This window comes from Fukomys damarensis, unplaced genomic scaffold, assembly GCF_012274545.1.
Source record: "Fukomys damarensis isolate Sample0158 unplaced genomic scaffold, DMR_v1.0_HiC HiC_scaffold_3, whole genome shotgun sequence".
Taxonomy (NCBI): domain Eukaryota; kingdom Metazoa; phylum Chordata; class Mammalia; order Rodentia; family Bathyergidae; genus Fukomys; species Fukomys damarensis.
Genome location: NW_022900915.1, coordinates 34,276,970 through 34,303,355, shown reverse-complemented (window position 1 = coordinate 34,303,355; position 26,386 = coordinate 34,276,970). Strand labels below are relative to the sequence as shown.

Sequence of the window (26,386 nt, the reverse complement as noted above, 5' to 3'; positions counted from 1 at the left end):
TCAACTTAAAAAATATACATCTTTCATCAAATACATACCTGCTGAGACTCTGGGACAGTCAGGCAGCATGGATTCCACTGATGTGTCTAATGGTTCTGAGCTAGAGACCCAATTACAACAGTTCTGCAATGTAACAGAGACAATATTGTTGAAACACAATTTAAACCAAGACCAAATATTTACGTGGAAAAGCTAAATCTATCCTATAAAATCAATCACTGAGAGTGTATTTCTTTCCATATACTTAAATTTTCCTTAGGTAAATAGTAATTATTCGTGATAAAAATGTCTGTGGGAAAAAGTTTATCTTTTACAATTCATCAACTTAGCCGCACTGATATTAAGACATGTAACCTGTGAACCATGTTGCAATATATTTCTAAGAAAAGATTAGATGGCCAAGGAATAAACATATAAAGGGATTATAATTAAGAGAAATTTTAAAGTGTACCATTCTAAACACTGAGTGAAATCAATATTGATTTGAACCAGTAAAAGAAAAACTAACGAGTAAACTGTATTTTTTGTGTACTACTAGAAAAATTAAATTTTGTATTTCTCCTCAAAAATCTGCCCCATATAAATATATTCTTTTCATTTTTACTTTGATTTGCCTCAATAAAAGCTGTACCCAAACAGTTCTATAGATTAGAAACAGAACCTGGTGAACTGTATTTGTGCATCTGAGGACACAAAGCTTTCAATATTAACAATCACTCTTTATGGTCATGATGACTTGTGATTCAGAAAAATAAAATGAAACTATACTACCTTTATTTTATACATTTTAAGTCTGCATGTGAACCTTAGTTTAGGATATATGATTAACCTCATATGATTTTTAAAAATTACACACACACACACACACACACACAATGAATTTCTAGGCAGATTTTATCTTAAAAGAAATCATCCCATCAATCATGTTGGAAAAATCGGCAATTGCTATTCTAGTAAACAAGGATGTATTGTGTATTTTTAGATGCTTGCTGCCCTGGTTGTGCACCATGGAATCCGTCCTCACTATGGAAAGATCCTTGACTGGTAGATCAAGTGTCTTATTGTATTTCTTTAATTCATTCTGTCTGGAAGAAGATGTCAGCTGTGTTGCAGTGAGGAGAGAATTTCAAAGGCCCCAGTCCCCACCAATAAAGGCCGAGGAATGGCTACTGAATAGATTTGTCAAGGCAACCCTACTGTTCTGGGACCAGAGAGAGCAGGAATAATATAAAGGAAGGGTTGCTCTATGAGATTAGAAAGTGAAGTTCACAAAGCATGGCAGATTTTTGTAAGAAACAGTGGATCAATGAAACTATTGAACTGTGTAGGGAAAAAAAACCCATGAAAACAAACACAACATCTAGTAATGTTCTTAGATGCTTTTTTGCTTTTTATATTTAAAATGGATAAAATATTAGTATTTTTCATGTATTACAGAGCTGGATGGTTTTAAATGAATACATATTCTATAACGTGCCCTCCTAATCTTAATTAGCAGATGAATGCAAAATTACACAATGTAAGAGAGTAGAAACTATAAAAGAAATAGGGTTTTAGAAGATATTTCATACATTTGAAATAAGTAAAATTAATATTACCATTGATAGAATACTACATCAGAGAATTCTAGATAATGCAGAAGATTAGCACACAATTAGCCAGCTTTTATATACAATGTGACACTTGCTTGTAAGAAATAAGTATTCTCCAAAGCAGTGTCAAGATATATAAATGGATGATTTGTTTTATCATTCATCACAGCCCCTAATAAATTCAAAATCATGACTTCTATAGATACTAAAAATAGGCTCGCAATGATACAGGAAGATAGCTTCAATGAAGAATGACTTTCTCTTTCTCTCCCTTTCTCTTAAACAATTCAGTCTTTTCAATGACAGCAATTAGCACTACCAACAGACAGGCAGCGATTAGGTATTAGGTATATATTTTAATTATTATTCATCCTTGTAGTACCTCCAAATCGGATGAAAGTTGGCTATTACCCAAGTGATATGTCAGTCTCAATACTGATATCTACACTATATATATGTAAAACTATACCCTATTGGATTTTCTAGTATTAATAAAAGTGATGGCATATTATAATATGAGGATATTAATTATTTTCCTAGATTGCTGATTTTTTAAATCTATAAAAAATGAACTTTTGTGCATTTTGTATAGGTTGGCTTTAGCTCAAACACTGAAAGGAAAAATTTAGTTTTTATCTAGGCCCTTGCTATGATCCCATGCAAATCAGATAGAGGCTAAGCACCCTATAGTTAAAGTGAACGTGCCCAAGAGTTCTGTGGGATGACATCGTGACCTGTGTAGGACTGTAAAGGTTTGAAGTTGCTAGTGTGAACAGTGTAGGTGTGTGTTTGTGTGCACAATGTGTGTGCGCATATGTGGTATTCTTACCCTAGTGGAAAATCACATGAAAACAGGACAAAACAAGCTAAAAATATTTGCTGTAAGATAGCATATACTGAAATAAAAATATATATGTAAGGGAGACATACAAGCCATTATCTATGAATTTAATTCATCTGAAATTCCATTTTACCACATGTAATTCCCTGACTTGAGATGTTTCTGTAGTTTAAAAGCAAGCTTCTTTCATTATTTTTCTAATGCTTATGTATCCTGCTTGCTAACGCCCATGTTTGTCCCCTACCCTGGTTCTTTAGTTGGGATGAAGACCAGTAATATGTCCCATGTGGCAACTCAGCCCACTAAGAGAGCCCTAGCTAAACTCAAACATGGTGGAATGTGTTGCGATCTCATGCTCAGGTGCTTGAGTAGGCAATGAGGACTCCAGGTACCAACAGTGCCACGCTTGAATCTCAGACCCAGCACCCACTTCACACAAACACAAAGAAGAAACCATTGCCCAGAGCCCGCAGGCGGGATGGATCCGGTAACTAGTGTTTCTCTGGGAGTACAGGAAAAAAGAGAAAAGCTGGAAATGTAGTGAGTATTTCCAAAGTTAAGCATTTTCAATTTAAAAGTTTCTTAATGTAAGATTATGACCCTCTGTATTTCTGAGGTTCTAAATTTTACCTTTGTGAAATCCAAAAATTTGAGAACTACTGATATGGGCTGGATGTGCCTCTAGACCACAGCCCTCTGACTGGAACCCAGGGTTGACAACAGTTTAAAGTAAATAGAAAAAAGTTATAAAATTATTAGAATGTAGTATATCAACTTCAAAGAGAAAAGTAAATAGCAGCTATATCTGTGCAAGGTATTTAGAGATGTTTGCTGGGTTGGTTGAATCTAGTCTTTATTTAATGTTTGTAATACATAGCAGTTATATTTTTTGGGGGGAACATCTTTGCTGTTTTTGACCCCTCTACCTCCTCCCTGCCCTCCCCTCTCTACTCTTCCCTTGATCCTCTTCTCCCTCTTTAAAAAGTCTCCCTCCCTGTTCCCTATCATCTTGCCTTTGTTTTACTTTGTAATTATATTTTGGGTTTGTCATGTGATAGAAACCACACATTATTAAATTTTGTGTCTAATTTCACTTAACATTATGGTTTCAAGTTTCATCCATTTTTCCCCCTGAAATTCTTCATGTCTGAATAACATGCCATGGTGCATGCCATTTATGCCATCTTCTTTACCCATCAGTCTGCTGACGGGTATCTATGGTGTTTCCAGAGCTTAGCTCTTGTCCACTGCTATCAACACGGATATGAATGTATCACTACAGTGAGGCCTTTAACTCGTTCAGTAATATAACCAGGATAAAATGAAATTGGTTTTTAGTTTTTTGAGACCTCTGCATTCTAACAGTTTACATTTCCACCAACAATGTAGGAAGGTTCCTTTGTTGCTTTATCCTCAGGAGCATTCAGTTTTCTGTGTTCTTAGTGCATGGAACTTCTCAAAAGAAGTATGGCCAAGAAGCACACGAAAAAATGTTCATCATCTTTAGCCATTAGGGAGTCTAGGTTTTCACTCATTTTTTTCTGACAGTTATCTGAGTTGCAAATAACAATTTCCTACAGGTTGATCTTTAATATGAAAGATTCTGTGTATGCAGAGAAGGTGAAGTGTTATTCCCCAGGTTGGGTCTACACTCAGAGCCGAAAGGCCATAGAAAGAGTTCAAGACCATTTCGGAGACTGCGTATCTGGCTTGGCTGGAGACTTTCAGAAGCCATGGGTATGTCAGGAAACAACACTGACCCACTGAGCCCTGACAGTTTTGGAGCTGATGTGAGAAGTTCCTCTTGGTCACCTTTTACCTCTCCTCAAGAGGCCAGTTAAGCTTCTATACTTGGTCTTTTAGCTGGGAGTTTGACTCAGTGTAATTATCAAAAGCGGCCTGCTTTAAAAGGAACCATTATTTAAAATTTATATCATCCAGAGATATATTTATTAACATGTATATGCTAAATTGATGTTTTAAATAAATAAGAGCTTTTTATAGTAGATGAATAACCATGAAACAACTATCACATTAAACATGCATGCAAAACATAAAACTATTTTACTGCTTTTTAGAACACTATTAATAATATCTAGACAATTGTTAATCACTGTTGCACTTTCCAAATTCACAGCAGTTTTTGGTGAAATAATAAAGCCAATCATCAAGAAGATAAAAGCACCAAGGCCTCCACTACACACTGACAGCCTCTCCATATTATTTGTGTGGATGATGCGCCAGGTTAGCTATAGTGCTTATCTTGGGAGTGGGAAGCTGCAAAGTATCAGCCTGCTTGCTGCTTCCAAATGAGGCGAGAGTGGGAGCCGGGAGGGCAGGGGGCTGCTGAGCGGCTCGGTTTGCCCCATCACACTCTACTCTCAACGCCCATGCTCAAGACAACGGCCAGGTCCATTCACTGTCATCCAGGTTCGCTAATTCTTCAAAATTATGAGGAGTCTAGAGAGTGGACAGTGTCCGAGAAAGAAGAAAGAAAAGAGACCAGAGTTTCATCCGGACTGTTGGAAAACACTGGGCTCATGTCTTGCAGAAGCCAGTAACATTTCCTCTGCTAGGGGTCACCCACCGAGGAGAGTTAGGCTGCGACGTATGTCACAGACTTCTGTACCCTCACTTTCATTCTTATTTTGGAGAAGAGGGCTCAGCAGGGATAATTTCATACCTTTACCAAGGATGATCTAATAATTTTTCTCTCTGAGATTGTATAGTGTTTTCTATAATAACATATCTCATTTCTGTATGCACTACCATTTGCTTTTCAGGGGGTTTTCTTTTTGATCATCATCTTTGATTCTCCTAACAGTTCAAGAAGTAGCCAGACAGGAATTATTATCTCTCATTCACAATTATGAAACAGGCTCTAAAAGATAAATTGGTTCATCGAAAATTATGAGTCTTAGTAAAATAGCCAGGGTATGCATCCCTGTATAACACACACACACACACACACACACACACACACACACACACACCCCTTAGGTACGGTACTGATTTATGTAGAGAGTGACAGCTGAATCAAAACTCTTAGCCTAATTATTTGTCCTGAATTCTTCCAACATGTTACTCTGCTTCTCTTTTGTGAGATAATCTGAGTATGCAAATCAAGAAAACAAAAGGAAAATACAGTTGCTGTGCTTTACATTATTTGGGAGTATAAGGCAATAACAGTAAGATCTATAATTTGCTGAACTTCTTTAAAATGTCAAGAGTGCTGTTTCCTTCCACAAGTTGTTATCCACTTGTGTTTGCCAGGGAGGTATTATATCTTTTGAGAAAACTGAATCTCAAAGAGATTGAATAAAGTGCCTAAGACTTTACAGCTAGGGCAATGACTGAGCTGGAGTTTCATTTCGATAGGTCAGAACACAGATTCTTCACACTGCTTCCCTCAGGCATAATGGGAAGAACTGAAAGGATTATCCAAGAAGTAGGACACTTAAAAAGTTTATAAATTTCATACAAGCCACACTTGCAAAGAAACTAATGGCATCCTTGATTAAATTTTGATGAATTCAATAATTCCCTGTTCAGTCAGATGACAACTGCACAGATTAATACATCTTTTCAAAGAGAACACCTAATCCAGCCTTAGATATATGAAGTATGATTAAAAAAATAAGGTGAATACTGAAACACTTTAAAAGATGCATTACAATAAAAGACACATGGCCATTAATCTCTCTCCAAATATCCTGTCACTTAACACCCACCCCTCCCCTCATTCCTGCCACTTAGGGACGCAGGTGAGGAATTCGCCCCCATGTCTTTGGTTGTACCATCCTGGCTGCCTCAATGTCCTGAACTGATTCCCAATGTTTACCTTCCTTGGTCAGGTCTTTGGGGCAGAGCCTGAAGTCGCGTGGTACCAGACCAGGTGATAAGTTGTTTAAAGCTAAGGAAACTGTTTTGAGGGGGATGAACAGAAGGTATCTTTACTGAAGTAAAACTTCAATTTAAACATGTACTCACTTTCTGAATCTTCCCTTGTATTCAGAAGGAAATCTAAATACATTTTGTTATATCTGTCACCTAGAATGAGACTTTCATGAAGAATTTCCAGTTAAATGATAATGCATGGGGATGTTTCTAGTTAGGGCCAAATACCAAATTTCATATTGTTTATGTATAGGAAAAGTGTCACTGTAGGCTCATTTATTAATTTTGCTACTTAGATAATGCTAGGAGACATCTATGCATTCATTTGGGCAAATAAATAGCATAAACAGGTATCGGCGAAGAACACGTGAAATTCTATCTTGCAAAAAGTTTAGCTCCTTGAAAAAAGGTTACTAAAGATGAAACTGCACTGTGACCACTACATGTGGTCAGAAAACATCTGTGCGTTAGAACAGATTTAAACCCCACCCCCAATATGTTATAGCATGATGAGGACTGGACTAAAACTATTTTATTTAATTTTGGGTTTTTTTTTTTTTTGTGTGCCTGGCTTATTTCTTTTAATATGATACCTTCCGGTTTAATTCATGTTATCATAAAGACAAGCTTTTCATCTTTTGTAAGGCTGAGTAGTATGCCTACACCACATTCTTGTTTTCCACACATCAATTAATCATATAATTATTATCCAAAATAGACGCCAATTTCAAATTTTGTTTTTTTTTTGTTGTGATTGAACTGTGATAGTTTTTCATATAGAACCATTTTAAACATCTGTGTGATGAATATACATTTTCTAATGCAGAAGAACAGTGACACGGATTAGTGACGACACCACTGTGTAGGATTATCTAACTTAATTCTTCTATCCAAACTCTTCTCAGATATTAATTTTCTGGTCCTTCTAGTGTGCCATGAGGGCTGGTAGAATTTTCCTCTCATTGTAGGTCAGCTGAAGAGACATTCAGGTATTCTATTTAGAAACACCAAGAGAAATCCAGGAAGGTCAATAATTTGGCTAAATAATTACTACAGCAGACTGGCCACTAATTTATTATGATTACTACTGACTTATTATGGGGCAGCTGACGTAAACTGCTTACATTATCAGAAATGTAAATATAAATAAAAAAGAATTACAGCCAGACATCTCTAATACGAAACAAAAAATAATGAACTGAAAGTTTTGGGGAAAAAAGGAGGCATGCAGTGATTTTCAGGTACACCACTCCTTAGGAAGTGTGAAAGGATGCTGGGACCGGACCGCGCCAGCTCCTGGCTTTCTCCATCAGTTTTTTGCCTTCTTCTTCCCCTATGGGCAGTAGTGAGCTGGTTGATTTAAAAGTGGTGCAACCTGACCACCTTCAAGAAAAACCACACAAGACCATGGGGACCCTGGGCTTCTTCCTCATAACTTAGCAGCATCGATGCTAACTAGCTGGAACAAAAATAAAACATCATAAAGGCACCACATCCATCTTTGGGCACATTTCTAACACATAGTCTACATATTGTACATAACACAGGTTGTATGATAATGTCCTATAGAAAGCCAAAAAGAAGAGGAACAGTGCTCTCAAAAAGTATTTGTTCTCCTGAAGGGCTTTCTATTATTCTTTTTATCTTATCTATTCTTTTCCCATCCTTTCTTGATATTTTGCCTCTAGAAGGGGAGCGTGGGGATGGGAGGTGATAAAAGTTAGTGGTCCTCAAGATATGAAGGCTTAAAGACATTCATCTCAGCACTGAGAAAACCGAGTCTCACCTCTCTCATCCACTCCCGAATCGTTTTGCCAGCTTCTTGATGCCACACATTGTGAACAGAGTCTGTCAGTGCCACAGCGGTTACCTTACTTCTGACATCTGCTTCCCGCTGAATCATCTGTTTTAAAAAAGAAATATAATACATTGGCTATAGCCCCCACCCACTGGATGCAGCCTGCTTAGTCACAGATAATAATAATGTTACATTAAAAATGAAAAGGTCATATGTATCTCTGGCTCAAAGTTACTCTTTTCTGTACTTGAACACATACTCTATTTTTATCCGGAGATATGAAAAGACCTAATATTTTCTTTTAAAAAGATAATGCTACTTAAGTCTTAGAGCTAGGCAGCTCTATTATTTTCCACATGGTTTGACAATTCAAGGATTAACGGGATCACGGGGGAATTCCCGAGGGTTTCTTTTACAAGTTCCTTCCACCGCTTCCTGTTCAGGGCGTCACAGAAGTCAGCACCGGGGTTCACTGTTAGCTACTTAGGACTGTCTCCTCCTAATTTTCGGGAGATGCCGTAGTGGTAAAGAGAGATGTCTTTCTTTGACTTCTTCAATTTAACTAGCCTGCTCTTCACCATGGTCTTGTAATTCCTCAGAGTTTTAAATGCTCACAAAGGTTCTTTTCTTTCAAAGTCTATCGATATTACTTTGCTTTCTAATGTACTTCCTTTTTTTTGGTACTAGGGATCGAACTCGGGTCCTGGTGCCCGCGAGGCAGGCAGTGGCACCATTTAGCTAAACCCCCAGCCCTCTACTACTCTTCCTTACGGCAGCAAATTACTCCATTTTAAATTCTTTCTATAGAATGTTGTGTCTGTAAAGTTAAATGGCTTCTGAAAAGAGAGAAGTGGTTTGGCTCGAACATGCTGATGAACTCACCCGAGGTCTGCCAGATAAAGAAAATGAAAAATGAAATTTCTACATCAAAAGAACAAATAAAGGTTTTAATCTAGTAATACTTTACAACCCTAATGTGGTACAATAAATATAGGAAAGTTTAATAAAAATTGCAGTTAAAATAGTAGATGAATTTCATAGCAATGCCTTTCTTTGCAACAATGTCTTTTCCCCTCTAAATTCTTGTACTGAAGAAAAAGAGCAGTTCCTCTATAACCTGCTATGAATATGTATGAATTATCCATGAAAATATAATAGTGCACTTTTAAAAAGGGGGAGAAGTGTGAGTGGTGATGAAAGCTCAGATGGAGAACACTGCAAGCTCTGCGTCGGATGCCAAATGATGCCTGTTGACATTTTGAATTAAAATGTCTTTCTTTTTAAATTTTCTTTAAACCCTACACACACACACACACACACACACACACACACATATATATAACACACACACACATATATATATATATATATATATATGTATATATATATCCCTCCTCAATGGACACTACCTAATGCTGATGGAAATCGAGCTCACTGTTACCGAATCTAATTCACATCACCACACCTGAAATCTTGGATCCCTATGTTTTCTGTTTATATAATATCAAAATCTTAAGATCAATATTGGTTATCAACAACATACTATTATTGCAAAACTCACTTTTCAAAACCAATAATATCTTTAATAAGCATAAAATACCACTTTTATTCAGTACTTCCCAACAATTATTAAGTAGTATGTAGCCTTGGGGACCTTATTTCAAAAATTATTGCCCCACTGGATCACTATTGACTCTAGAATATAAAAATTTACATCAAATTAGATCATAATAAATTTTGTAAATTAGGGAATTCATTGGGATAAGGAAGAACTGACAAATCCTTACTTGTATTTTTGAAATAGAAACACTTTCAGAGATCTAAAACCTTATCTGCTGAAGTTACAACCTAAGAATTTGCTTTTCTGATTCTAAGGACAAGCCTGCATTTTAAAATACTTGAACTAAGTTTTGCTGTGGTTGTTGTTACATAAGCAGATGTATTTAAGACCGTGGCTGAAGACATAAACCTTAAGGACCACAGGTGAACTGAAATAAAATTAAGTGAAGAATAGGCTGAGGAAGGAAAGCCAGAGAAGAAAATCTAGGAATTAAAATTCCACAAACTGAAAAAATATAGACCTGTTAGACTAATCGAGCGAAACAACAGCAACAACGACAACGCCCCCTCCCCAAACTCCAGTCTGTCCACCTAGCAGACATTTCACACAATGAACATGGTGAAGGGTAACTTTTCTTCTCATCACAACAAACCACATTATAGAGCAATGTGATGATCTGATACACAACTTTGGAGTTAGAAATCAATTTCACATTTTACTAATAGAGGTGAAATTCAGGCCAAATCCCAGAAGATCTAAATGAAGGGCTATTTACAAATGAACCTAGTGCCAAAGTATTTAAAATATTTGGCTAAAATTAGTGGATCTTAGTCAAATTTTTCAGACTATTAACCTCTGTTCAGCATTACTGCAGCCTAATTCAGTAGTGTTAGAACTGACTGCAATTGCTGTTTCTGTCCAAATTCACTGCTTCTTGCATTTTCCCACCTGTTTTGTGGTCTCCCTTCCCTCTCTTACTGCTGTCCAGTGTGACTGAGAACTTGAAAGATGCTAGAGAGTGGCAAAGGTGGAGGTAGACTGAATCGGGACTGTTTAAAAGCCGTCTGTTTTAGATGGAATGTAGCTAAAGCAAGGGAGAAGTGGAGGTACAACTGGGCAGGAAAAGGTCTATGCTACGGTCTATAATAGGAAGTCATCATATCCTGGGTAACCCGGAAATCTGCAAAGAAGAAAGCCATATCATCAAATCCTTCTATACGTTAAATCTGAGATGGCGATGGTGGTATTTAACTGCATCTATGAACGTGAAGGCTTGGAATTCCATGCAAAATTCTATGCCTTTAACTACTTTTCTGGGGAGAGGACCTTTACATTCACAAGGTTCTCAAAGAGATCTTAACCTCTGAAACTGGTGGATCCTGTGCATTTTCGAGTGAAGTATGAAGCTCACCTAGTAATGAATCCCTTTGAACAACTGCACTTAAGATCGATTTAACATCTATAACCAATCTTTCAAAAAGAAAGGATGATGCCCAATTTTTGTTTATAATATATTCAGTATGGTATCAAGAGTTTGATATGGGTGATAAAAATTGATATCTTAGACATCTACATCCTAAAATTCCACAGCTTAACAGGCTATGAAATTTAAAGTTATAATTAACAGGTAAAGTTACAATTAACATTTGTGTGTGTGTATAATAGTAATATATGATATATGATATATATTTTATGTATATGTCTATAATTCAATTATATCTGGATAGACAATAAACAAGTTTCAAAGTGAATACAAATTACTTACCATTTTATTCCCAAATAAAAATAAGATGTAGGCAAAAAATGTATTATTTTTCCTACTTGTGGATCAGGAAACCCAGTCTGAGATAGGTTGTGAAACTGTTAAGGGGTCACACAAATACAAAATGACACAACTGTGACTTGACTGTGGATATGTATGTTCTTTCACCTGTAACACAGAGTCTACTTCCAATAATATACGATATTCGTAATCATAAGCAAACGATTGCTTAATTTCCTTCGTACATAAAAGTGTTTCATTAACTTGGACATTCAAAAAATGGTTTAAAATGATGCAGATCTGGATCAGTAAGCAATGTTGAAATTCAAAAGAGAAAAACATGCAAAAATATAAATCAGCTATGAATGCAAAGTGATAATCAGCAGCACTTTAAAATTATATAGCCTAAAATAAATAACCTCCATGATACAAGAAGTTAGATATTTCCATAAATTATGTTAATGATGACAGAATTAATACAAAACATTTGCTAATCACCCGGTATTTTTGTTTCCTCTTCTTCATTCTACCCACGTATCTCTTCATAATCCTTTCACCTTAGGTTAAACACACCTTAGGTTAAAGGTAATCTGCTCTTTCTCTCCTTATGTTCAGGGCCATATCACCAAAAGTTTCTCCACCCCAGTAAACATCAAGGAGTTAGAATAGATTCAAAACTTGTATGTAGGCCCATGATATTAACATTTTTGGTGAGGTGGAAGTTGAAGGGGAAACCCTATTTATTACATATTCTTCCAGAGTAAGGTGTTACAAATTAAGTAACTATGGCCAGCCTGGGGAGCTTATTAGAGTATAAGATGTTGGATGTCGGGTGGAATGCAGCCCAGAGGACCAGAGGGCAGTGTGGGAGGAGCCTGGCAGGTGGAGGCCATCTTTACTCTCTTCCCTGTGCAGCACCATCTCTCCTCAGGGTTACCACCCTCTGTCTGCAGACCGTGGCTCTCCTCCTAACTTACTTCATCATGCTTCTCCAAGGCCCTTAAATGATGGATCTGCCAGCTTCTTCACAAATTCTTGACCAAAATCAAATGCTTTGTATCACTGTAAAAATTCTTCAGCTTTCCTTTGTATTTATACACTTGTAGAATTTCCTTGCATTTCATTGCTTCTAGAACACTACCTATAACAAATCACTTTCTGCATGAGAAAATACATAGATTCTTTTACTTCCACTAAGTGAAAATTAAGATTTAATTTAAATTAAATGAAGGCAGGGAGATATCTTGATTTACTTTGAAGGAAGAGAGTTGTACACCATGGCGACTTTGGCATACCTCTAATCCAGGGCCTTAAGACTCTAGGAATTAGGAATCTAACTCAATTCAACACCCTCTACCTAAAGGAGAAGTGAGCTCTGAAGTTGGATGGCTTCATCCTAACCTAAAGAGTAAACATTAATTTTAATTTCCCATATTTGTGGCCTGGCATCCATGGCACACAGGATGAGTGCTTTTTTAAAGTCCAAAGGGATCTCCTGAAGGAGGCCAGTGTGAGTCGAGCACAGAGGTGGGTTTACATGTACACAGGGTTTGTATGTAAACATGGACAATACGTTTTTTGAAAGAAATATTTTAAAACTTCCACCAGCAAAAGCCATTACCTCCTTTTCAAATTATGACATGTGTTACACATATGTACTTTGAGGGTTACAGCATATGATTTACTTGTACAGGAAAGAATCTTCTGAAAAAAAAATCAAATGATGCATGTTTCTTTCAGATTAGGATCTGACACTGCTGCCCATTTATAAAGCTGAGGATCATTACTACTGTATGAGCATGAATGAATCATCGCTCCAGTTAATAGCACAGCTGAGGCTTGAGATGCCTTTAAAAAATACATGTCCGTAAATAGATTAGCTCCCTCTAGAGCTCCTTTAGTTAAGATTTCAGATGAAGTTGTTTTAAAGGTGGGAAAAGTATTAAGAGCTGGAATCTTTTCCCCCTTTACTCTGTGGATTATGATTGTGCTCAGTGCTTCTACTTGAGTGTAGTCATTCTGTGGTTTGATAAACTATAAAATTTAGCCGACCCTCTGCTATCACTTTACATTTATGTCTGCATATTCCCTGTCATAACACCCTGCCCTGTGTTGCTGTGCCCACCAGGGTACTAGTGTGCCCAGATGACAAATCAGCTGACGCTGTGTGTGGCAGTCACTTCTATTAATGTCAAGACTACTACTTATACTTCTTCTTTTAGCAAATCTATCCCCAAAGCATGCTACTCACAGACCAAATATCATCTTGGCTGCAATATTAAAACCTTGGTTCTGCCACTCAAGGCACTCGCACCTCGGCTGACTGTAATCAAATGTACACACTTTGGGAGCTGCCATGTGAAGGCTGAATCGCCCAACGGGAAAGTCAGGCCAGTATGACATTTAGCTCTCATAGTTCACACCTCTAATCTGCATCCACTGTTTCTCTTTCTAAAAGTAAAAGCTATCAAGCAAGCAGTCTTCATAGTTAAGTACAGTGGTTAAATTCAAGGACTCTGAAGTCAGATTCCCTGGGTTCAAATCTGTGCTCTGCCACTTCTGGTAAGGATAACTCCAGTAAATTATTTCAACCTCTGCTGTGCTTCACTTTTAATATGGAATGTTCCGGGGGATGATAAATGTACATCAGTCATCGAGTTACTGTGAGTATTAAATAAACAAAATGTAAAAGAGTTAGCAGGCCTGGCATATAGTACACAATTATAATAGATGATTTGAAAAAAATACACGATGTGAACTGCTCCATATAGGCCAACTAATGCATTATCCTCAATCACTTAAAAGAAAGTAATATTTAGTTTATCAATGCATTTAATGACAAATATTATTTTTTAAAAACCCTAGATCCAGAAAAGAAAAAAGGACTTCTTTTCCTTCGGTTACGATGTACAATACTTCTGTGACTGTAAGGCTCAGGGGTAGATAAAAGCCAGTTACCACACCTCCTTACAATCCTGTAATCAGGACAGCAGACCAGGCGTAGCGCCACACACTTAGCTGTGAAGACAGACTTGCCGAAGCAACACTGCCGCAGCTCCACTCTCCTCCCACCAGCCAGCCCCTCACTGACCGGAGCTGCGAGCCGGCATGGAGCCACGCATTAGCAGTGCTGGGCAGAGGGAAAGACGGCTCATTACCACTTTGCTTTTTACACAGACTGCATACATCTGTTTCAAAAAATATAATCACTGAGATATAAAGCGTGTCCAGAGGAAGGCAGTGTAGCCTTGTAGTTAAAAGCAAGCAAAGGCTTTAGAATTAGGAACACTTCGAGGTTTTTTTTTTTTTTTGGTTAATCATTGTAACGCTTCCCAAACCTCCCAGTGTTGCTGAAGCGTAAAGGAGGAAAGCCATGTAAAAAAAGGATGTCAGCTATTAATTACTGTTACCTTGATATTCACTCCTGATTGCCTTTCTTTAGATATGGTATCTATGTACTCCTCCAATTCAGCAAAATTCATGCTGATAGGGTAGCGATTGTGAAGTGTCACAGAACTACTCCATCCACCTCTAACCCATCACATCAGTTCTGTAAAGTGATTTGGGCTTATTCAACAGTTTAAAAAGAAATGATTTCATATAAAGAGGATGGACATACATTCCAGGTCGCTCCAGACTGTCCTGGCTCATGCCTATTAAACTGGTGTCCCTCTTAATGGGGTCCCCTTTCATTGTGAAAATTGTTCTGGGTTGGAGAGTAAATAATTTGGCCACTATATGTATAAAGCCGAAGTTAAATGTTATTCTAAAGCCAGTAAATTTTGTAAAGTTTCATTCTGCTCAAAGCTTAGCAATTTAAGCACATGCCCCAAACCAATACAGTTTTCACTATAAAAATGTATGGAAACATACAAGAAATATTTTAAAAGCTTCTTAAATCCAAAACTCAAGAGCAAGGCCTAGTGCTGTGCAGAGCCCCACGCAGATGGACATGCGGCCTCACACTCTGGTTAGGTAAACAAGGCCAGCTGGATCTCCACTGAGCAACAGGATAAGACAACATTCCCCTTTCCTGTGCTTTGAAGCTCTAGCTTCAATTCTTGCAACCTTTGTCTAATTTCAGGAAGGAAAAGGCTCTCCACAGGCAGGACACCAACGGATAGGGTATGTAAACTGAAACTTCGTGGGTCACATGCATTTATGAAGATAAGTCTCCAACCACCAGTTAGGGAATGGCAAGTTATGATTTATTATTGCAGGCGGCCAGAAGAGAGCAGTAATAACTTCCCTTTCCTTTCCTGCCTAGAACATGTTGCCACGTGCAGGCTTCCTCAATAACAAAAAAGCAAGTGTAAGGTAGGTTTAACGGAAAGGAAAAGGAAAAAAAGCAAACATAAAGTGATCGACAGTGTGGGAGTTGACAGAGAGGGCCAAGGTTTCACATGATGTGGAGGGAAAAGGTGATGGTTGAAAGCCAACTGTACCAATCAACAAAACAACCCCACAAAACCCCAGCAGTCGTTAACTGTATGGAAAAATAAAAAAGTGTCAGACATCCAGAAAATGGTATAAGTGATCATCAAGGTGACTTTTTGATTAAAAGGTTTTATTATGCAATTAGAATGACCACAGTATGCAAGGTACTATAAAACAGATTTGAAAATTATAATGAATATATATGAAGAGGAGATATAAAAATGTGAGGGCTAAGCATTTTCAACTCAGAATCCTAAGGCAGTCATTGCAATTAAGACATTTCAATAGTGACATAAATAATCTTACAAGATTTATTTAAATCTTATAAATGTATATATACCAAGAGATGCTTCTCACATAAATAAGTAGCAAGCATGTCTACAATACCCATTTTAAAAATCCATTTTGAGCTCCTATTAATTAGTACAGTCTAGAAAGGTAGGTATATAATTTGGTTTATCTTAGGTATATAAGGATTCAAGAATCATCAGTCATCAAATGGTTTGAAACTTGTACCCAAAGATTTCATCAGGTTCAGGAGGAGCAAACATCTACATTTTCCTATGAAAGAATTAATACCTTTAAGTTTCAGAACATACCATTTCCTTTGATGTGGGAAAAAGGAAGGTAAAGGACAAGATTTCCTGCTGTGAAGACATACAGTTGATAATACGAATATAGGAGAACGTTATTTAACAAATTTCTCTTGTAAGTTTTAATTTCCACAGTGATGTTCATTCAGTGAATTTGAACTGCTACTAAAGTTTATTTTAAAACTCTATACATAGTATTTTGGCTCACAATTTTCTTTTCTTTTCTTTGTTTTTTGTAATCGAACTCAGGACCTCACACTTGCCAGGCAGGCACTGTGCCACTGAGCTCCACCCCTGGCTTTACATAGTATTTTAATTAAAAACTTTAGGTTCCAATTACTTGTGGTGTTTTCAATGTATTTCAGGACTGCAAACTCTGTTATCTGGTATATATAGAGAGAAAGTAGTACTCTAATTGAGCAACTGTTCTTGGACATAGATTATAAAGTTCATGAAGACATGATTTCTGACTTTTACGAAGAGTTTACAATTCAGGAAAGAAGTGGGTTTAGCTACAAAAGTCCTTCACCTTCTGAGTATTAATATATAGATTATAGTCTTAATTAGAGCAATTCCTCAAGTATTCTAGGAGTAAAGAGATTATGTTCCTGCTTTATAGATGAGGAAATAGAAGGTAGAGAAAGTAACTCTGCCATGTTTACAGAGTTGGTCAGTGAAACACAGTCTCATCTTTACTGCATGGCATTTTGTATACAACAGCCTACACTTTCTCCTCTTAAATACAACACTGGCGATGATCTGTTCACTTCTCCTTGCTGAAATCTAGGTTAGATGAGGGCAGGGCTGTTTATCAACACATTCCTATTCTCTTCACAGTGAGTGATGGGCACATAACAGATGCTAAAAAATGATTTTGAGAAACAGAAGTGCTACTTACAGAAATGGACTAGATCAGGGAAGGGAAGGATTAGGAAGGAGCAGCAACTTCTGGTTTGGTGCGTTTAGAAGCCTTTAGATTACAGGTTGTGCTCCTCAGGAATCAGGCTGTAGAGATGAGGAAGGGGGAGGTACGAAGCAGGAGCAGGCAGGGAGACAAGTCAAGGTCAGATGTAGGCACAATGGCACCCTGTACAACTCCAGGGGAGACATGGACCTAGAACGGTCCTTCAGAACGGCCCCAAGTTGGGCCCAGAGACGTGGCCCTTCATTTCCCACATTTTTCTGTCTTTGATACAGGCCCCAAAGTAGCTGAAACAGTGCTGGTTAGGCCGGACAAGAGTTGGGATAGTAAGTCCTCTTTACTGATGGTGCAACTGAGTGTCCAACACGACCCACAGCTGAAATTACAGAATTTGTTCACATCCACTCAAGTCTACACTGCCCTTCCAAAGTGCTTGAGACACTAGTTACTGTTCTGTGTCCTCAAGACCACACTGTGATTATTATCTCACTATTACATAGCAGAACAAGTAGGTTTCTCTTAGATTGTTACATCTTTCATATGCTAATGCCATATTATTCCACTAAATTTTTCATTATTATCTAACTAAAAATAATGCAGAGAAAAATACAAAGCTAAAATAAGAAGCATTGACCTGCAGCAAAGTTTAAAAATAACAACAACAACAAAAAAAACCCTGAAATCACAAATTTTAAAAATTCTCATTTAAATTCATTGAGGGATGATTTGGTTTTTTGAATTACAGATGAAATGTTTTTCAGAAATTTCAAGTATACCAGTAGAAAACAATACAAACTTCACACAGAGTATACAATTATCACTACCTAGCGTCTGCAATAGCAAGCTCAAGCTTGACGGCTCTGATAGGGGAAAGAAAGGGTGAGAAGGTTTCACTGTAAAAGAGTAGTTAATTTTCAATTCTTGGCCTTTATTCCCTACAATACAAATAAAATAAAGATTGTGCTATATAAGTTTGGGGACTTATAGACATTGGAGATTTTGATTCTTTCCCAGGGTTGTTCTATGTCCTACCAAATACTCCTAAGCGTTTGCCTCTAGAAATGCAGGACCATCTTCATCTGACTGCCTTCTTCCATGTAGGCACACACTTGGGCGACTGACACAGTGGCACTGGGGTGATCTGCATAGATGTGAGGAAGGGGCAGCTCTCTGGACCAGTCCAATCTAATCACCTGCATGTCCTTAAAACAGGATGCACTAATAACTTGTGGGTTATTACAGTTGCCAGACATTGGAACAGGTTGACACTTGTTTTTAAGTGGGAACATGACATCATTTTAATAAGTATAAATCACTAGATTCTTGCATTGTTTGAAAATATTTGAACAAGGTTCTCCAGATGGCTCTTCTACCTAGGAACTTATGCTAAATACCTGGAACTTCTGTTCAAGTTCTATTCAAGTGCGTACTGTGGCTGGGAGAAATCTCTATTCAATTACTCACTTATAAGAGCCATTTTAAATGCATACTAGTTGGACCAAAAATATAGGATTATTCTTTACATTGTGATTTTTACATATAATTCTGATTAGGTATTGGAGACTTTATTTTCTTTTTTCAGCATTATAATAGAGTATAATTGAAAAATTATATATTTATGGAAACAATATATATTTGCTTTTTATTGGCAAATATTAGTACAGAATAATGAGATTCACGATGGAATGCTGGTACATGTGTAAAACATATTTGGATTATTTTCATCCCTGTTATTATCCTCTCCTCTTCCAATTCCCTTCCCCGTCACGAGAAGACTACCTTCTAGTTTCCCAGAGTGGCCATTTTTCTTACAAAAGCACATCTCATATTCCTGAAATCATCCTACAAATCTGTAGAAATAAATGGTTTGAAATATGTGTATCTGAGATAGGACTTTCAGGGACACAATTTAGTGCACAAAAATTCACTGAACATCGGGTGGGACAAAAGACGGCATTGGATGGAAGGTAGCTTTTTACTGCTATGAATATGGCTGTACCTTCATTTCAGACAGGAAACACTCACACACACTACCTATCGTGCAAGAGTACTTCAGAGTTCATATACTACTGAACCATAAACAACAGTCACTATGCACAAAGTGTCCTCTATCAATATCCACCCTAATGGAAAACACGGGATTAGCACTTCAGATCACTGACAGGAAGAGAAGAACCCTGAAACCTATCATTTAGAAATCCAATGACAGCATGAGTGCATCCAGGGAGGGTGACACGTAAGTAAAGGAGAATCATTCTCTAGGTTTTTTTTTTTAATTCTATTTTCTTTCATGTGTCTGTTCCTCAGTACTTCTGTGGAGGACATTCAACCAGTTGAGTCAACAATTTAGAGTCTATTTCACCATAATGAAATCTTGCCTCAGTTTCATGAGGCAGGAAAATTCAAACAGCAAGAACCTAAAATAAACATAGCACTTAGGTAGCACCGTAAAGGATGTTAAATAAGCATCAGCATTTATTAGGGTAGGAGGCAGGATTTTTGTTACATCACACCTTTTGTTAAGTAACCAATTTAGCCAATGTGAAATCCTATACAATGGCAAAGATGTTAAAAAAAAAAAAGTCAGCAGTAGTTCACTAATTTAGAAAGTCAATTATATGTCACTATTTCATATCAGGTTAATTACTTCATTTACATTTTCAGAAGTTTGAAGCAGTGCACGAAAGGTGACAGATTGACAGTACTGCAGGCTGAAATTCTTACACTATTTTACTGAGTGTTAATAATATAAAAGGCAAGATACAAAACAGAATTACACATATGCTTTATCTACTGAGGTTAGAAATGAAATAGACATGGTGTACAAAGAAGTGAACAAGTGAGGTGTTTTCAGGAAATTTTGCTGAAGACATACAATACAAGGAAAGTGGTAAACTGCTGGCAAGTTTCTATATTGCTCCGCTAGGCATGTGTGCATCAAAGATGTGGTTAAGTGTCAACAAAACATCACTGTCTCTGAAGAAAGGAGAGTGAGCAGCATTGGGGAGAAGTCAAAAGAAGAAATCTAGATTGAAAAAGAAGAAAAGTGATTCCTTGAAGGGATGATTTATCATGAGAAGGGCTTTAGTAAAAGGAAGAACATACATGATGGTACATGTGCTGGGAATCCCAGCACTCTGGGAGGCAAAAGGATTCCAAGTTGAAGCCCAGCCTGGGCAACTTAGCAAGATCCTGTCTCAAAAAAAAAAAAAAAGAGCAGGGGTTTAAAAATGTAGCCCAGTGTGAAGGCTCTGGGTTCCATTTCCAGTGACACAAAGACACCCAGACCCATGAGCATGAACACGTGCACACACATGCACACACACATGCACGCTCAGGTGGAGAGAAAGAAGATACTACAAAAGAAGAATATGCATAGGAAAAAGGAACAAATATTGAGCTTCCATAGCTTTGATTCTTTACCCATTTTCCCAAGAACTCAACCTGCCACTCCTTATCGTGGGTGTCATGATGAAATGTACCATACTACTTTCTGTCACTATGCTGTCAGGCAGTGCAAGGCATCCCTAAGTCTGTCTCTTCCCACACAACCATCAGCACTTACTATGATCTATTAGCCCCCTTCCTCCTTAAACAAAAAGGACAATAAACTTATTGCTGAATTTTCTGGTAATTGAATTAAAATTTCTAGACAGTAATTTGATGTTGATACCATTTTTTATTCAGTCTGTGGGAGTGGGTGGATGAGATCCTATTGCCGTAACATTTACATTCTAATAGTTGAGAAAGCAATACAGCTGCATCGCCTATGTTCGTTTGTATGAAAATAAATTCATAAGCCACATTGTGGCTTCCTGAAACCAGCTGAAATATTAATATGAATACGCATACACCTGTAACATCACATAAACAAGAAGAACGAAAAACTGTCAAGGACATGAGAAGTTATCCAGTCCAGTTTTCTTTTTTTTTTTTCGTACAGATGGGCAAATAGATGAAGTGACTTAGGTGTCACTTGTAGCATGACATAGAGCACACCAGGACCAAAGCCAAGTTCTCCAACGACGAAGCCTCCCCAAGTCTGAGAGCCTGTGTGCCACTCATCCCTTGATGATGTGTCTTTAGTGCTCTGCTTTCTGTCATACTACAGACTCCAAAGTGATTTACTTTTATGCAAGTTGTGGGTTGACAGGCCACCAAGGTGGTCTGTACACACAAACTGCTTTAATTCTGTGGACTGAATGGCTGTTGTTTTGTTCTTTTTCTGATCAGTTTGGCAGGTCAAGTCCGTCAAACTGGTTTCTTCATGTAGGCACTCCCTTACTATGGAAATGAGTGTGGAAACATTCATCTTTGTCAGAAATTATGTCAAATTATTCAAATTTATTGGTGAATTACAGCAAACATCCCAGCTGATGAACATCTCAGTCATATGGTTTTTAGAGAACACTTATGGTTCAGAAAAGATAGCATTACAATGAGCTTTCCCATTTCGAAGCAAAGATGTTTGGATAGAGGATGGGGTCTGTTTTGAAGATAATAATTTATTCTAATCATAAAACATTCCCAAGATGTCCAGAACGGGAAGTATTAACATGTATCCCTTTAGATCGCGTTACTGCTGCTTCACCTTTCCTGTCAGTTTCCATCTTTTCCACAGACACACTGCAGTCTTCATATGAACACTGCTTCTCTGGCTGGAGGTGGTAAACGATTAGCTACAGCGCAATGGTGTGGTGTTCATGTTATTCTTTGCTGTACTACACTCAGCCAATCTCTCAAAAATTAATGCAAGTATATCAGGATCTGAAATTAACTTTTTATAGCCAAAAGCAACATCCTGCTAGGAGGAGAAAAACCTATTATGAATGGGCTGGCATCTGATTGCTTGTAGATGGTTAGCACCAGCAAAATAACATTTCAAATTACAAAATGTTGAATATAACAAAAGCTGCCCCATATTGATTAATCAGGTTTCGCATATGAACTGATAAGGTTTAACTAGGTGGTACCTATTCTTAGCAAGTGACAGATCTATTACTAAAGATCAGAGATGAACTTAAATTGGCTAATGTTCTTACGATGCTGTACAGAAATAATTAGAAAAAGAAAAATACCTGTAATAAAGATACCGCTGCATATCTTCCTGAACTGTTTATTAAACTTGAAAATGTTTCTCTAGAAATGATATAAAACTAGTCACTGGCAATGTATTTTTAAATGTTATTTAATGAACTATTAAAATTACTTTGAAAAACTAGTCAAGAAAAGCATCAACCTAAGATAATGTATATATTCATTTTGCTTTAAAAGAATTGAATATAATTTCTCACAAAAGGATTCACTCATTCAGTGGAAAATAATTTGGTGTGCTTCAAAGCAAAGGGATTTTATTTAAAACTGACACATTTATGCTCATCTGTTTTACTGGCATTCAGACCAGGCTTGACTATACTGGAATCTTTTCTGTGTCTCTTTGGTCAGAATATAAAATACATGCCCAGAAAACTTTAAAATCTGAGAGAATACTTTGTTCTAATCACGCATGGTAAAAATCAGTATCACTAGCTAATAAAACAGGGTGTGATTTAACTGGGATTTTCATATAGATACAACTAAAAGAGAATATGAAATTTGACCAGTCCTGCAAAGAATGTGATTAATTAAGACAGCAGGGTAAAATCATTTTCTATGTTCTATAGTCTACAGACTGCTTTCTACCCAGGAGGAGGTAGGAGTGGAAGACAGAGGAGGAAGAAGCTTTACTTTAAAAGCATGTATTAACTGTAACACAACAATGTCATTAATGACCTTAACAGATTACAGGTGGAGCCTTACTTGAACTATGAGCATTTGAGTTTAGAATGAACATTACGATTCTAAAATATGAACAGAACAAATCTTTAAGTACATTTCAAATTATAAGTATCAACTGAAAACATTTAGTTGTCATTCTATTTTCATCTAGTAGCCAGACCTATTCTATAGTTAGGAATGGCAGCACGTTCATTTTTCTTTACTCATTTTTAATTAGCTGAAATAGATGATTAAATAATTTTAAAGGGCTACAAGTCACATTTGAACAAAGTAAATGTTAAAAAGTAGAAATATGATCACTGAAAGAAATTTATATAAGCAAAAAGGTGCACATTTCTCTTGACCTTTATCCAAATGAATCACACTAACTCGATCACTTTCTCTCCCTTGATTTCTAAAGCTGTTCATCACACTTGCTGGCTAGAAGCACAGCTGGCAAGGGATCTAAACCTCATCACTGGGCAAACTCGCCCTTCTGGTTTTGCCAAGAATGACAATTCCAGTGGGAAAAAAGTTACTGGATGGGGCAGGGGATACTGTATTTATTTGTCAGCCCATCGCTCCACCCCCTTTGTTAGCACTATATATCAGCATTAGAAATGAAATCAAAACAACAAAGAATCAAACAGCCTAGTGTTCTCTAAATGCAATTGTTAATAAAAGTAAGAGCAAAGAAATCAGCTGAGTATTTTTGCTCATTTCCTGAAGAAAGATGCAACTGAGGATAAGCAGTGCCCCCTAGTGTCGATAACCACAGACAATAAAAGCTAGAGGAAAGTTGCTAATGTTAAGTGAACTAAATTATTAAAACCAGTTATCTGTGATAACTTATAAATTCATTATTATCCAGATTTTCTATTTTGCATGTCTATAAAGGCATACTGCATAATAATTTATTTAATAAGGATTTGGAGAGGTTTGTGTGTGTGAGACACTGTACGCGTGTGTACATGTGCCACACACACACACATACACACACACACACGCACACTGTACATAGACTGACATGGCCAAGATGTCTTTAATGTTCCAGGCAGCTCAGAAAAAAAATTCCACCCGGCACAGCAGGCCATGCATGAAGCGGGTGTCAGCAAGCCCAGCGGAATCACTCACTGTGAAGACGTCTAATAGGAACTGCTGAATACACAATACAGGCAGCAGGGCCTGAATGGCTGAAGTGGAATGGCCTGAACCGAGTTTGAAGGTTTCAAGCCCCTCCGAAATTGTAATTAAATCTGTGGAGACCATTTAAGCATTCTCTTTTTTGTTTGCATTAGAAGGTTAGCATTAGACTGATTTTGAAAATGCTGTAACTTTTATTGTGCATATTCTCAATGTCAGATCCTTAATATAAAATACAAATACATGAAATACACATCTCTCTTCCAAAAAGTTATATAAAATCCACATTTAAAATATATTACATATACTTTATGAAATTCAGGTTAAAATATATATTTTCCCGATCGATCCACTATATGACAAAACTTAATAGTTATATTGTAAAGACTGATGATGTGTCTATACAGTTACTTATGTGACCAAAAAAAAGTCAGTTTATTTTTCTAAAGCACAAGTTACTTGTTATAGAAAACAATTTTTGTCAAAGAACCTATGAAAGGGGGCAAAAGGAAAAAAGAAAAAAAGAAAACATCGATACTAATAAAAATGGTAAATGACAGAAATAAAAAGTCAGGAGAACAGCTATATATGTCTCAAAGAAACTAATGAAAACAATAGGATAAATTTGGTTTAATTTTACTTGCATAAAAAGTACAAGGCAAAGAAAGGGACTAGGCTATATAAAATATGCATTTATATAGGGATCCATTTGTAAATTACTTTTCCACATAGAATAGTAAATGTACAATTAATTTTGCTTTAAAATAAGAAACATAATTATGTTTTTATGAAAAGATTACTATGTGCATTTAAATTGCTCTATCTGTAAAATGGAGAAGGGGCAAATTTATCAGTTTAGTAGGCATAAAGAGACCATCAAGAATGATATTTCAGATGGGGCAGGTAAGCATTTAGGCCCTTTATAATAAATTTTGGTAAAAATAGAAGCCAAAACCTCAATCTGCAAATTAAAAAAATGTTTTAAAATATGAAATATTTATTTTAAAGAAGTCTAGCTTTAACTATTGAAATCTTAGATAACTGAAGGACAACAAACACCTCCTTACATACAAGAGTATGCAAATAATGTTCAGAAGGAAATAAAGAATAGAATGGAAATATTTACATTCCCCTTAATTGGGTCAATACATATTTTGTTGAATCAGAAATTATGAGCCTCTTCATGAAAATCTCCACAGGATTTTAACCCTCCCCAGTAGTAACACATACTTGCTCAGTGATGGAAGACAGTAAAATGCTAAATTTGCCTAATCGTGAGGGATGGGGTCTTATTTTTCCCCTTGGTAGAAAACTTGTATAATGTGCTGCTGTAGTTGGGACTAAACATCAAGTGATTTCCTGCTACTCCTCCACAGACTAAAATATTGTGCACTTAAAGGTGTTACATTCTTTTACATCAGTATGAATTTTTGTTTTCATGGATACTTACAGTTTTTATCTGCAACTCAACCCATCTCAGAATCTGCATACAGAAAATTACCAACTGGCCCAAGAAAAAGAAAAGGGTAAATCTGAAAGGCTCAGATGGAACACAATTAAGAAAAGCTTCCATTTTTAGATGTAAAAATTCAGAATGTTTTAGGATTACCCAGGACAATTCCTGATGTGTTGATTTGAGTAAATATCCATAGGAAAGTTTTCCTGGTTGTAGAAAAAAGAAATATAAGCAGGACCCTGCCTGCTGCATGAAAAAAAAAATACTGGGTTAGGAGTATGAAGTCTGTGAAGTTAGTTTCATACACAGCCGAATAGAAACAATGATGGAGAACTCATCATTCCTGAAAGGTCAAAAGAAATGGAAAAGGTTTGTAGCCCATACCCTATTATCAACATTAACATGCCCATGATTTCATCTGATACATTTCTAGATCATCTTAAATAAGAGAGTTTGGAAATACAGGTATACAGACACTGAAGAAAGGTAGCTTTTAAAATATGAGCTGTCAGCTTTAGGGTCCTAAGGATTACATAAAAATGTTCAAATACATTTTTTTTGCATTTGTGTTCTGAAGAGCTACAAATGAGAGGATTCTTCTAAAGTGCTTAGAAACAGAAAAGATAT

At 36.8% G+C, this 26,386-nt stretch overlaps 1 protein-coding gene across 10 annotated transcripts in view; it reads right to left on the bottom strand.

Moving 5' to 3' along the window:
• Positions 1 to 26,386, bottom strand: part of Fam172a (family with sequence similarity 172 member A) — a 348,439-nt gene that overhangs the window by 105,283 nt on the left and 216,770 nt on the right. For all 10 annotated transcript variants that reach the window (XM_033767668.1, XM_010637189.3, XM_033767678.1 and 7 more), the window contains one exon: positions 39 to 123. In XM_033767668.1, coding sequence (XP_033623559.1) covers positions 39 to 123 — 85 coding nt within the window. The remainder of the gene's footprint in view (positions 1 to 38; positions 124 to 26,386) is intronic.